This window comes from Otolemur garnettii, unplaced genomic scaffold, assembly GCF_000181295.1.
Source record: "Otolemur garnettii isolate 467f Iridium unplaced genomic scaffold, OtoGar3 scaffold00008, whole genome shotgun sequence".
Classification (NCBI taxonomy): domain Eukaryota; kingdom Metazoa; phylum Chordata; class Mammalia; order Primates; family Galagidae; genus Otolemur; species Otolemur garnettii.
The window spans coordinates 32,674,310-32,689,132 of record NW_003852403.1 but is presented as its reverse complement, the minus strand read 5'-3'; the positions used below and the strand labels follow the sequence as shown (position 1 = coordinate 32,689,132).

At 42.7% G+C, this 14,823-nt stretch overlaps 1 protein-coding gene across 6 annotated transcripts in view; it reads left to right on the top strand.

The window, feature by feature from the left end:
• SGMS1 (sphingomyelin synthase 1) overlaps positions 1–14,823 on the top strand; it is a 158,155-nt gene that overhangs the window by 139,072 nt on the left and 4,260 nt on the right. For all 6 annotated transcript variants that reach the window (XM_012801423.2, XM_023509621.1, XM_023509620.1 and 3 more), the window contains 2 exons: positions 184–301; positions 13,629–13,782. In XM_012801423.2, coding sequence (XP_012656877.1) covers positions 184–301; positions 13,629–13,782 — 272 coding nt within the window. The remainder of the gene's footprint in view (positions 1–183; positions 302–13,628; positions 13,783–14,823) is intronic.

The window sequence follows — 14,823 nt, the reverse complement described above, 5'->3', positions numbered from 1 at the left end:
AAACGTTATTCTTCAAATTTTTGTCTTAATCTGCTCTCAGCTATAGTTCTATTCATTGCGTATTCATTCTGGTTTCAAACACTCAAGCAGTTTTTTGGATTTGTTTTGTTGTGTCATTGAAAACGTAAATGAACCTGCGGAATTTCTTGACTGAGAATCTGCCCTGTTTTTCCCTTTTTCTAGGTCTATTATTAGCAGAAGATTTTTCTGCATAGTTGGCACGCTGTACCTGTATCGGTGTATTACAATGTATGTAACTACACTCCCAGTACCCGGTATGCATTTCAACTGTTCTCCCAAGGTAAACTATTCCTCGCTCTAATTTCCCTTTGTGTTTGTTTCTCGTCTTGCCCGGGGTCCTTTGACTGAGGCTGCAGGTGAAGATTTCTTCAGAGTACAGTCAGATCTCTCCACCTTCATCTGGGAATGTTCTCAGGCAGTATGGCCAGGCAGCCCCACCCATCTCAGAATTTTCAAACCCTGCCAGTACCTCCCAGCTGGGAAAATACGTGGTCTAGTTAGTGTGTTGGAAGCGCTTAAGCTGTGTGTGTGGGTGTAGCTCTTTGGTTTCCGGCCAAACTTTTAAAATATCATTCGTTCCCTTGACACATATCCAGAAGCTTGTACAGGCTTTTTCCCTCTCTTAGAGGGAAAGCTCCATTTCACATGATACATTTTCCCCCTTTTCCTTCTTTCTATTAATCCCTAGCAAAGCAAGCAAGAGAAAGCATTTCTATCCCCTTGTAGTCCTTCACCAACCCACATAAGATCACTGTTCTCTGGAGTTACATATTGCCCTATCGATTTTCTCTAGTACCTTCAAGGTATTTTTTAAAAATCAACTTCATTCCCCTTTCATTATCTCTGCCTTTCTGTCAGATTCACGTGACACTCTTCCCCCCCCCGCCCCCCCGACCTTTACCTTGACAGAATTTTTAAGTAGGAAGATCACTGGAATTATTTCCTAAAATAATTAGCAGAAGTTTTCAATGTTAAAATGTTTACTTTCAACTCTTTAATGCAATAGGAGTAGAAGAGGCTGATTTCTCGCCTTGATTCTGGCAGGACAATATAGGAAATACTATGATGTTTTTGAGATCACTTGTTTGCATTGCTCCTGTGCTGATGGAACAGCCAGGCTCTTTGGGTCTCATCCCTTTATCCTGTTTGTTCCTTCCAGAAGAGACATTTCTTTCTGATAGAACCTTTGGAAAGGGGCTGAAAAATTCACTGAGGATTTTTAAAGTGCTGTCTTCATCCCATCGGATGTTGGATCCCATTAGTTTATCCTGTGGTCCCCTTTCCTTCCTAAACTTCCACGTGTGCCCCTACAGGCAGCTGGTCTCTTAATTGGACTCTTCCCAGTTTGTGCTCTCCTCTGCTTCCTTAGCTCTACAAAGAAAAGCTGTCATACAGAGTGACGTCCTCAACCTTCTCGTCCTCTGTGTCGGTGTTCTCCCTGCGTTCTCCTTCAGGTTCTTCAGCCCTCCCAAAGAAGCCAGCCTTACACCTTTTTTCATGCTCTGTAAAGGCTTGCCCGCACCGCCTGGGTTGTGGGAAATACTTTGTTATCACTGAGAATCCAACGTGGACTCTGTGGGAGGCCGGCTTGAGAAACAGCACGTTTTAAGTAGTAAACTGACAGTTTAGGGCATTTGCCTAAGTTTCGTCCTCAGAAAAGCCTGTGCGTTGGGAATTTTTTTTTTGAGACAGTCTCAAGCTGTCACCCTGACACAGTTCACAGCAACCTCAGACTCTTGGGCTTAAGTGATTCTCTTGTCTCAGCCTCTCAAGTAGCTAGGACCACAGGAGCCTGTCACAATGCCTGGCTGTTTTTGTTGTTGTTGTTGTTTTTGTTGCAGTTGTCGTTGTTTAGCTGGCCCAGGTTGGGTTCGAACCCATCTACTTTGGTGCATGTGGGTGGCGCCATAACCGCTGTGCTACAGGTGCCGAGCCGCATTGGGAAATCTTCCTACTGAGGAGTAGGTAGCTGTGGGTTCTGCTGAGCACAAGTTACAGATTTACCCAACACTGAGGAACTGCTTTGTTTCTGCAGCTCCACCCAGTTACTGGGAATCCCAGACTTGGTAAGCCATGATACTTAGAGATGCAGCTTGAGTCATCAGCTTATCTAAGCAAGATCCTGTGGCTAAAAATAGCTTGTAAGTTTTCTCAGTAGTGGCAGAGGTAATAGCAGAAATTGTTCACAAAAACCAAACTCAAACGTGTTGTTCATTTATTGTGTTGCCAGAAATCTCGACTGGGGCCATCATTCTTTGATAATCTTCTGGAAGCTAGAATCTTAAAATAAATAGAGTGTGAACCTTAGCAAAAATTATTAACGGTTAAAACTTGTTAAGTCTAATTACTACTTTAATGTAGAATAGGACCCTTGGAAGAAAGGATTCAGAATATAATTTTTTACTCTGAAAATTTTCAAGTGTATCTTAACTGGTATAAGGAACTCTCGTGTGCCCCTCCCAGATTTAATAATTATCAAGATTTGTTGTATTTGTTTCATTTCTTTCTTTTTTGTTCTTTTTGAAGTATTTTAAAAAAAAAAATCCCAGGCAGCGTGATTTCATCACTGCGTACTTTAGGATGCCTCTAAAAACTGTGGACACTTTATTGGGCAATCATAATGCTATTGGTATTTAGCCAAATAGACAATAATTCTTTAGTATTGGCAATTACCGTTTCACAGATTGCCTTATAGTGTCCTCTTCGCCCATTTTTTTATAGTTGGTTCATCCAGGTAGGATCCACAGTCTTTACCTGTGCACATGGTGTCAAGTGTGTAATTCCAGAGAAGTCCTTTTGTCACTGATTCCCCTGCCAGTAGCTTGTAAGATCCAATTAGTTGTCCTGGTTAAGCTCCTTCCAGGAGGATGAGCTGTCCTGTAAACTGTCCCACCTTCTGGATTTCTCTATTTCTGCAGTCAGGCAGCTTCTTCCTCTTTCCTCCATATTTCCTCCAAATAGAAATTTGGTCTGGAGACTCAGAGTCAGTTTTAACTGTTTTGGCAAGAAGACTTCCCAGTAGGACACAAAGATTTCAGACACTAGACATGACACAAGAGTTGGAAAAGGCTTTGAAGGCTTTGTGCTGCCCCTTGGATGGCAGATGAAGCTTGAGGAATTGCTTGGTCAGGCAAGCGCAGGGGGTAGGAGGTTGGGGGGGGGCTGCACTGAGTGTAGAAGAGAGACAAGGTGACAGCAGAGACCTCCGAGACCAGCTCTGCAGCTTTACAGCTGCCCAGGGAATCAGAATTCAAAGGAACCTTATTAAAGTCGCACAGGCCAGAGTTCTATTTGCTGTCTAAACATCATTGCCACCAAATCTTCATCAGCTTCTCTCTGAACCGTTGTACAGAGAGGGAGGGTACGACCCCTGTAAAAACACAGACCTCCCTGGTAGTGGACAGAACACTGAGGTCAGGATGAGACAGAAGCACCTCCACTTACTGACTGTGTAGCCCGTGTGTTGGGTAGATCATTTGACTCCTTGGGGCTTCAGTTCCTTTACTGGCAAAATAGAGCTAATGATGCTTCTTCTATCTGTTTTAAGGAGTTTGAGTGTGAAAATTGGGTGTATATAGGGGCTTTGTCAGTGTAAAGTACAGAAATGGGAAGAGAATGTGGTGGTGTCATCATGCTTTGATCTCTAGACTCTTACTTATCCAATGAAAACGGATTTAACAAACGTGAATTAGGGGCCTACTGTGTTTTAGGTACTAGAGGACCAGAGGTGAGTGAGATAGGTCTGAACCTTGACTTTGCAGAAAGCCCCTTAAAACCACCTCGTCGAAACTTGTATTTTATGTAGTAAGTGCTGTAACGAGGACCTCAAGCTAAGCTAGTCAACTCCAAAGGATAGGAAGAAACAGATTTGAGCAATATTTAAGGGGCCAAATTGATGCAACCTGGTAATAGATTTCATGTCGGGAATAAGAATAGAAGGGAAGGATTTCAAAGACTGGATTTTGAACTGGGGTAATTACAAGGTAGGAAGGAAAGCTCTATGTGAATTAAACACATAGAGTTCAAGGTACCTGTGAGATATCAAAGTGGTAATATCCAGGACAGTTAGCAGTACAGGTCTAACATTGGAAAAACAGAGCTACAGAGTATATGCAGGAGAACTCTGTCAGATGACCATCCCGGGCACTGTGACAGACTGGTCAGCATGCAGAGTCCACTGTACTGAGACGTACATGTGGTGCATGTCCAGTCTCTGAGCGTTTTAAAGGTCACCTTAAGGAGATGGTCAATGTAGGGAGGTGGTCAACTATGGAGGTTCTACTGTACTTGTGAATTACCACATTCTGGATGGTAGTTAAAGCTATGGGATGGATGAAAAGGCCCAGAGACAGGATACAGAAAGTACAGTCCCTCCAGACCAGAATTGGCTGTTGTGTGATTAGAGGCGCCAGTTAAGGCCTGTCAGTTGGTAGATACTCTTGCAGTTACGCAATCATCATTAAACTCTAGGGAAAGAGAGTGGAGCTTTAGAATATAACCTCCTAGGTAACATACTCAAGTGAACTTGGTTTTACCATCACATTAAACTCGATAATAGTGTATGTACTTAATGTTTCTCTTAATGCCAATACTCAAAATAGAGTTTCTAAGAAAAATGTTCCAGCAAGTATGCAGCAGTAATTATGAAAATGGATCTCACTGTTCGTGCATCTGATGGTTGTGTACTCTTTGGTTCACGGAACATAACAGCTTGGAAAAATAATCATCCTTTGAGATGATCAGGTTGGGAAGAAAAGCAGGCTCCCATCAGATGTGGCCACACAATGATAAGCCACTGGGAAAGGAAGTGGAAAGGGAAGTGGACGTATTCTGTTTCTAGATTACAAATTTCTGGGAAGCACTTTTTCCATATCCCAGGGAATACCCATTGCAGGGCTTATACTGGAGGCTGCCAAGCTTTCGATACCTTGATCAGCTCATGTTAGTCACATCATAGCTTTTCTCTTTGGGACATGAGTTTATCCTGAAAACAATCTCTTCCCATCTTGTTACAACTATTAAAATGTAAATACATTTTTTATATAAAAAGGGCAGACACATTTTAGAATCACTGGTGTTCTAAGCTTCCTGTAGGAAACTCCCAAAAAGAAAAAGAAGGCTTACTTTAGTCCAGGGATAAACAGACAGCCTCATGCTAGTGGAGCAGAACCAATAACTTACACATTTTCAGCTGTCACATTAGTAATTGGAGTTAATCTAATAGCAACTAAGCAATAAAGTGCGATGCATGTTTGGGTGTGTTTTATGTTCTCTACCATGACCCTAGACTTGAAAACCTTTGAGAAGAGAGAGAGATTATGTTAACAGCAAGGGCACTTAGCTGGCTAATGCAATAATCTGAAATGGAGTATTCAGTGAAATGATTCTCTTAAACTGGAAAGATGCGTTTTGTTTTTTATTTTTGCTCTGAACACTTGGGAACACAGCCCATTGGGGGCAGGGTTACGTCCAGGTGACATCTGAGGCTGAGGGCTCACTGAGACAATACGGTGCACATGCAGCGGCAGAGCGGCCTTGGTGCTGCTCCGCCACCATCAGCTCTTCTGCAGTGCACGGATTAGAAAGACCAAAGCGCTTCCTCTGCTTGGTGGCCCAGCCGTGATACAGTAGTGATCAGCCTCCTGGATCCCCACCCTGGCACAAGTTCGGTCTTATAAAGCAAAAGCGTCACTGGATTTTCTAACCTTCCTTAGTTCTTCCCTACTTTCCTAGGTAGCAGTTAAAGTCTTGCAGGTGCCCTCCGTGCCAAGAGAGTTTAATATTCTGGTGAGCGCCTGCCAGCCTTATCAGTCTTCCCCAACATGGCTCGTGTTCCATTACCAAAATAACTTCACGCTATCCTGTTGAATCGTGTAGAACTTCACTTGTCAGAACTTGATTTTACATAATTTTCTGCTTGTCTCCCAGTTTCTTATTGTCAGTAAAATTTTCCTTTTTATTTGTTACTGTTTTTATTTTAAAGAAACTGAACATTCATTATAGACACATTGAAAGAATGCGAAAAGAGGAAGATTTTAGAAATCATGGTTCTATTAATATTTCTGTATCTCCTTTATGCATGTTTTTCTTACATAACTCTGCTGGGGCTGTCTACATATTTAGTATTCCTGTCTCCTTCTATCTAACATTGGTTACATGCATTTTTACATGACTTTATAAACTCTAACTTTCTAAATGGTTTTCTTACTGAGAAGAAGACAGCACGTTCTCACACTGTGAAGCAGCAGATTAGATTGTTGATGTGATTTCATAAGCATGCAGGTTGCTTTATTTCTTGAACAGAGGTCTCTGGAGAACCTACCCTGTGTGGGCATAGTGATCAATTTTGAGGATACCCGGGCATGTAAGACATGTCACCCAGCAGACCACCTTCTACTTGTAGTAGACGTGTGAGCTGGGTTGCCATGGAGTACAGAGGACAGTGGCACATATGCTGGGCACAGCTGCCCTGTGGAGGTGCCTCTGAGTCAGGTGTCAAAAGGATGAGCAGAAGTTTGCCAGGTGGAGATGGAGAGAGGGAGAGTGTCTCCAGGGTGTGGAAGGGAATCTGGGAATGAGGTGAAGATGTGCCCGGGCATGGCATCCTGTGCGTCAGGTGGCCAGATAGCTAGGTTACGGCACACTGAAGGAGGTTGGGCTTTGCCTTTGGGCCACAGGAAGCCAGGACAGGTTTTAGCAGGGGCACTATGTGATTGCATCTGTGTTTTAGGAACATTTCTCTCCAGATAGTGGGGTGTTTGGGAGAGAGGGAGGGAAGTAGACTTAGAGTAGAGCCAAATTCTGTGCCCTTGTTTTGTTTTCATTTAATTCTCACAACAGGGAGTGGGAGAAAATTGCAGCTGGTTCAGAGTTAAGGGACTTGCCTGATAACTCATGGGTACCAAGTAGAAGCGAGTTTGGCCAAGTCCCTGTCCTTGGTACTTCACATGAGGGAGACGATGGTACGTTTACATGGTTATCTGAATTAGAGGGGAGGAAGGCCCAGGGCAGACAGGGCCAGGTTTGGGAGGCAGTGGGAAGATGAGAAAGGTCTACCTGTCAGCAGCTGTCGGGTGTGAAGGGGTCACCAGAGTCAGAAAGCTGAGGAATTCCAGACAGTCTCAGAGGTGACACTGTGTGACCTGGGGAATTCCAGACAGTCTCAGAGATGATAGTGTGGGACTCCACATGAAGCTGTAGCTAGTGTGTCAGAGTACAGGTAGGTGGCAGTGGGGCTCTCATCCTGACAAGGGGTTTCTGGGCCTGCCCAGACTTTACAGGCTCCCAGAAGGCTCCATTTAAAAGCTGTATTGTCCTGCGTGAGGGCTCCTACAGGCCGGGTGTGAGACAACATGAGCCTTACTGTGAATAATGGCAGGATTGGGTTTTAATAAATCAATAAACACTGCAAAATTAAGGAGGGGAAACTCTTTAAAGAAAAAAGCAATAGTGATTAATAAAACTAATAGAAGAAGTCTTTTTTTTTTTTTTTTGAGACAGAGTCTCACTTTGTCATCCTTGGTAGAGTGCTGTGGCATCATAGCTCACAGCAACCTCAAATTCTTGGGCTCAGGCAAGAATTTTACTCTTGCCTCAGACTTCCAAGTAGTTATGATTACAGGCACCCTCCACAATGCCCGCTTATTTTTTAGAGATGAGGTCTTGCTCTGGCTCAGGCTGGTCTCGAACCTGTGAGCTCAGGCAATCCACCCTCTTTGGCTTCCCAAGTGCTAGGATTACAGGCAAGAGCCAGCATACCCGGCCTTCAGATAAAAACAAATTGAGGGATATTCTCTAAGGAAACTGGACTGAACTCTTCAAAAATGTCAATATTGGAGGTGGGGGGAAAGCCTGAGAAACTCCAGTAAACTAAGAAATTAAGAGTGCGTGACAAGGAACCTCTGTGTGTGTTCTCTGATTGGAGCCTAGAACTGAGGGGAAGGCGCGACGGGATATGGTTGAGACTATCTGGACCTCTATAATCACGGTATCGGTATCTTATCATTGTTAAACCACGAGTGTGGTTTTAGAAGAGATTGTCTTTGTTTTTGTGTTTTAAAGGGACCTACTATTGTGTATTCAACTTATTCTCAAGTGACCCAGGAAAAAGAGAAAATGTCACAAAATGTTGATAATGAGCCTAAATGAGTGTTCATTATACATGTATTATTCTTTAGATTTATAATTATTCAAAGTAAAAAGGCAGGGGGTGTTGTTTTTTTCTGAGTCTCACTTCAGGACCAGGTAGGCTGAAGGATCCCCCCTGCAAAACATTCAGTCTAAGGTGATTCTGTTAAAGGGACATTTTGCCTGACCCAAATACTGGGTCAATGAGAAAGTACATAATGGGAACCCATAGCTGACCTTGATTTTAGGTTTTACGAACCTTTGTTAAGTCTTATTAGTATTCATAGGGGTTTTGAAAAAATGTTAAAGTTTTTGCTGAGGGAAGAAAGGCTGGTGGAGATTAGTGGTATTTTAGTACTGATAATTCTTAATGACACCCCCACCACCCTTAAGAGAAGCCTACTTAGTGTAGGAATTGGTGAGTCCATTTGAGAAAGCCTGATTCTTCAGAGCAGAGTGGAGGGAAAAGTCTAAGAGGAGTGCACGGTAAAATCCTTGCACTTCAGATCAGTTGAGGTGGGCATAATACTGTTTCCAGGAGTACAGCAATTACCACGTAGAGGAAGAACTCAGAACAATCTCAGGCGATCAGGAGATAACCACAGCTGAGCCTCCTGCAGGGATGTGTGTTTAAGGAGTGTCATTCTGATTTCACCCGTTGGCTGTTAGACATTTGCTTTCCCACCTCAGAACCCCCCCCCCCCAAAGATTGACCTAACCTGGTAGTAGGAATGCTGCCTTAAATTTGTATAACAGTATTATGTTTTACATAATATTTCAGCAATTACTTTTATATACATTATTTTGCTTTGGAGGGTAGAGATTGATGATAAGGAAGTTTCCAGAAGTACAGCAATTACCATATAGAGGAAGAACTCGGAACAATCTCAAGCGATCAAGAGATAACCACAGCTGAGCCTTCTGCAGGGATGTGTGTTTAAGGAGTGTCAGGATGGATATAATAGTTTGTCCAGAGCCACCTATATGGTTAACCTTACACTGGAGTTGGGGATTAGATTTGCACTCAGTGTTATTCCTAGAAAAGGGAATTTGGAGACCAACACAACACGATACAAAATGAGGAAATTAAAATCAGATTGAGAATACCTTGTCTAAGAAGGCAGAAAATGGGAAGTTTGTGAAAGGGTTCCCTAGAAATAATTTTCATAGAGATGCAGAAGTTTGATTTGAACAGAAAATACACTTATGAAAAATAGGTCTCAGTGAATCATGATTAATACCATTTAGCTGTTCAACCATGCATTTAAATGACGTGTACAATGATTAAATTTCATTAAAAACAGTAACAGCTACTAAAAGTGAACCCCACAGTATTGTCCAGCCTTGGGCATTGTCCTTGTTTTTTGGGAACGTGTTTATAATAATAGCAGGCTTTTCCAGGAACCCGAAGGAGGATTGTTTGGCTCAGAAATAAGCCATGTGGGTTTAGATCCTGAGTCATTACATGTAACCTCATGTGCTGGTCAGTAGCCTCTCTGTTAAAGGACGTGGTAATACCTGTGCTCACCTGCTGACCAGCTGGTGAGGATAAAGTGGGATAATTGATGGGAAAATGCTGTAAAAAAGCTGAAATTGCTATACAAACAAAAAGTATTGTTTTATTTTGTAAAGCCCTACCACTCTTTTTTTTTTCTTACTGCGCGGCCAGGTAAGAGTCAAGAGTTAAGAAAAATTTTAAGGTTTATCTTTTGAGTCTTTCACTGCTTCTATGAAACTTGAAGCACTGATCACACTTTCAGACATATCACCTATGGAGTGGGGGCCCAAGGACATCTCATAACTTACAGAGGGCTGCATGCCAGTTGAAATTTGCAAGAGGCACGGATTTGCCGTTGTAGGTCCTTGGGGAGTCAATGTGGAGGGAAGCTGCTGGAGACCCGGCCTGCCGAGGATCCTCCCAGTCTTCCTTCTGCTCCTGATGCTTCATTCCTTTACTAGGTCTGGTCTTTGGTCTGAGTGTTCAGGAGCAGCTTCTATTGTTGTTTCATGAGTGATAATGAACTTTCTGTTTTGGTGGGAGACTGTTCTTCAGGAACAAGTTAAAATAATTTGATCTGGTAGGGAGATCCCTTGAATGAAGGAAAGAATGAACGAATGAGTACTTTGAAGAATGCCTTAACTATTCTTGGTGATTAGAATAGGAAGATACAACTTCTGCGAGGTACCTAGCTTGCTGAAGGAAAAGGTATTTATGTGTATCCAGTGCCTGGTTGACCTAGCTGGTGGGGACCCTCGCTGTGCACAGGCAGTGCAGAGTTTTGCATATACTGTTATACACGTACATATAAGGCATCAGAGGACTGGGCTTCTAGGCTCGGCTCCAGCACTGGGGGCTTAGGACTGATAGGATCTATCATACTAACTCTACTGGGCTGCTCTAAGCTGTAGCATTAATGAGGGTCAAGGATTCTTTTAAGTTGCATTTCTGTGCCTTGGTACTCACTTTCAGTCCTTTGTCAAAGCTATACCAAAGTCCTTGATTTATGCAGAGTTATTGATGGGTTTTAGTTCTGGGTTCTCCTGAATGCCCCACTCTGCAAATGCAGTTAGAGAAAGCGAGTGCTCTAGGTGTGTGCAAACTGCCTGACAGACGCAGGCTCTCATCAGCACGTTGAGCTCATCAGCGCTGGAAAATTGCTTGGGGAACCTGCCTTTCCATAGCCAAGGCCCACTGGTTCTAATGTACCTGACAGTGTCTCGCACTCGGAAGCCTTTCCCTCCTGCTCTGAGGTTCTTTTCTATGCTTGGGTATTACTTAAGGGTTGTGGCTACTTAACTTAATTTCTTAGCCATTCATTAGAGTTTCTAAGAAAATTGCTTTATTTTTACTGGAAATTGGTTTTCTGTGACCTTGGGGGACCATAATTCACATAGAATTATAGGTAAGAGAATTTCTTGTCATAGCTTTGTAGTGTCCACTGTAAGTTTCTATGCAACTGTCCCTTGAATTAGCTCTGCTTTCAAAAGCAGATGTTCAAAAGCTACTGATGGGTGAAGTTCCAGCTTAGTTCCAGTGTAGTAAGCACACTATCTTCTCCCCTGGAACACAGCCAAAAAAGATCCTCCCCCACCCCCTGGAAAAAAAGGAAAACCCCACTGGTCAGACTATATGACACAGCTATTTGAGGAATCAAAAGTCTATTGTAGGGCAGGCACAGTGGCCCACACCTGTAATCCTAGCACTCAGGATTGCTTAAGGCCAAGCATTGGAGATCAGGCTGAATAAGAGCAAGAGCCCTGTCTCTACAAAAATTAGCCTGGTGTGGTGGTGGGCATGCCTGTAGTCCTAGCTACTTAGGAGGCTTAGGTGGGAGGATCACTTGAACCTGGAAGTTAGAGGCTGCAGTCAGCTCTGATGATGCTGCTGCATTCTAGCTTGAGAAATCTCAAATAATAATAATAATAATAAAATGGTTGCAGACAGACTGGGGAAGGAAATCCAAATGTAACGTATGAAGATCTCACCCTGAGTTTCCTGTTTTGTTTTCTACCCATGTCTCCTGCCTGGAGTGAAAGGCAATGCACATCCCCGCACTGGACAGAGCCTCAAGGAAGGAAAGATAAAAGAAGCTAGTTTGAGACAGAGACTGGGAGCAGTCCTGCCAGTTTCCGAGCTAACCCTGTTAACACTTAGACGTTTTCTGTGCAATTTTTTACAAACATAATTATACCAAACATTTTTTCTGTGTTTCTTCTTAATAGAGGGAAACTTTTATGATATATCATAACTTCCTACACAATCATTGTGAACTTGTTTAATGATTACAGCAGTTATAGCCTCTTTCGGGGCCTCTCAGACTTCAGTGTGCATTTAAACCTCCTTCGATGCTGGGTCTGTAGGTCCAGCTCCGGACCTGAGAGTGTATTTGCAGCAGGATCCCGTCTCACCAGTGCTACCCCAGACCAGGCTTTGCATAGCAAGCGAGGGGGTAGTCCTTTTACAGTTCCCATTTAGGTTGCTTCCAGCGTTGCTGTTAGAACTGGTGTTGGAGTTAGGTGTTTGTACATGGAGCTTTTCTTCACATTTGGGATTGGTCCTTCAGGTAGACGCCTAGAATGTAACTGGTTCAGAGGTTATGCTTTGAAAATGTTCTCTGTACAGTCAAAGGCATTGGATATTCTGTTAGCCCCGCCTCCCTGACAACACCTCTGCAGAACACGTGGGCCCTAACATTTGAGCTTCTGCACAGGTCTTCATCTGTGCTTCATTACTGCCCTAGCAAGTCCCGTTTCTTCTTTTCTCCATGTTTGCTCCCTGCTTTGTAGAGTATATCCTTTGTACTTCCCGGAAAAGAGTAAATAAGTGACAAATATTTTAAAATTCTTACGTATCTGAAAAAGGCTTTTGTTTGTCCTTAGTTTATGCTTAGATATTATCGCTGGGTATAGAATTCTAACTTGGAAATCATTTTCCCTGAGACTTGGAAGACATTTTTCCGAAGCTTTCTGTTTTCCAGTGTAGTGTTTGAAAAGTCTTACTCTGATGATTGTTTGTATGAAGCTTATTTTTAATCTCAGGAGGCTATAGGGTCTCTTCTCAGTCCCCAGTTTCTGAAATTCTGCAACCCTAAGAAACATCCATTTCTCCTATTTATTGGGCATTCAGTGTTCTGGACATTCGTATTCTCTGAGTGATGTGTTCAACCTGCCACTCTTAACTAGAAATCTTGATAACTTTTTTACAGGGAAATTGTAATGAAACATGTTCCCCAAAGCTGGATTGTAATTAGTTAAATGTCGAAAAGGGATCATGGTGATTAAATGGGCCAACCAGGATTTTAAGAGTTTGTAAAGTGTAAAATTTAGGCAGTCACACATTTTCTTTGATAGAGCAAATAAAAGTTGCAATTAGTGAGCTGTTTAAGCCATTATTGCTGTAGTATCCAGCCTAACGTGTATTGTAGGTAGGTAAATTAATTTGTAAACTTTTTTCACTCTTATTAAAGGGAAAACTTCCAGTAGCCACATAATTTCTGAAAATTAAAGACACATCCCTTACTTTAATTTGATCCTTGAACATTTATATACCAAAAATAGTCATGCATTCGACTATCTGGTCTCCAGCGAACTTAGCAGGACAATTGCCTGCTAGGCCAACCATGCCAAAAATACATCTCTAAATTTTTCTTAGACTAGAGACTGAAACTTTCTTTTCCCCAAATGGCAATTCTGGTAAATCAGTTATTCAGGTAGAAGTGGTCCTTCTCTATTGGTACAACAAACTATTTGGTAAGACATCTACAAAAATGTGTTTTACAAAGTTCTAACAGAAATTTCTGAAGCCACATGATTCATCTGTGGGACCATACTTTTTCAAAAGACTACCCATGGAATGGTAGATGTTGAGTGAACAAACTTCACTGTGGGGATTTCAACATAAGCTAAATTCTGGATGTGAATAGTTATCATAGCACACTTTCATTAGGGTTAATAATGAATCTCTTCTCTTTTCCCACCAGCTTTTTGGAGACTGGGAAGCCCAACTGCGGAGAATAATGAAGCTTATTGCAGGAGGCGGCTTGTCCATCACTGGCTCCCACAACATGTGTGGGGACTACCTATACAGTGGCCACACGGTCATGCTAACACTCACCTACTTGTTTATCAAAGAGTGTAAGTTTGAATTAGCCTTCCATTATAATTCCTCACCTGCCACTTCTTAATGGTCTATGATAAATCACGTTTTCTGGAGTCTACTGAAGCAGAACCAGGCTTCAGAGAGGCAGCAGCCCTGTCACATCAGCATGCCTGCAATGCAGCTGGCACCCAGGGACATTTGGGGAAGGACATAGCAGCACTTCTTGGGGAGGAAGTGTCTGGTTTCCTGGAGTGTCAGCTGTGGCCTTGGCGTGAAGGCACTTTGGAGCACAGAGTGCAGGGTGTGGTATGAGCCGCTTGTACAGCTGCACCAGAAGGAGGCTGGGTGTGGTGGCTCAATCCTATAATCCTAGCACCCTGGGAGGCCAAGGCAGGTGGATCGCCTGAGCTCAGGAGTTGAAGACCAGCCTGAGCAAGAGTGAGACCCCATCTCTACTAAACAGAAAAACTAGCCGAGTGTTGTGGTGAGCTCCGATAGCCCCACCTATTGAAGAGGCTAAGGCAAGAGATTGCTTGAGCCCAGGAGTTTGAGGTTGCTGTGAGCTATGATGCTACGGCACTCTACCCAGGGCACAGAGTAAGACTCTGTTTCAAAAACAAACAAACAAAAAAGAGCCAGAAGGAAGGAAATCTGTGTGTTCTCTGGGTCTTCTTTGATATGATAGGCTGTTAAGCAGACAGAATTAAAACTGTTGAACTGTGCAACTATTCACAAATTTCCCTTCAGACAGAAACCCAGTGCATTTTTGTCAAAAACTTTGACAGACTGGCATACTTAACCCTCATAAACTGTCACCAACCAGCCTCATGTGGTAGTGACACCAGTGAGATGGGGAAGTTAGAACTAAACCATGAGGGGACCAGCCGCCAGTTTAGCCCTTTGGGCTTACTAATGTTCTCATTGTGCCAGTCAGTCTGGAAGCATTATTTCATTGAAATTTATTTTATTCTTTGGTATCTAAATATGTTCATTTCAAAAATAAAATAAAACCATGAAAGACAAAAGTGTATTAATAAAAATAAAAAAGATTTGTTTCACAAAATTTGGATTCAGTC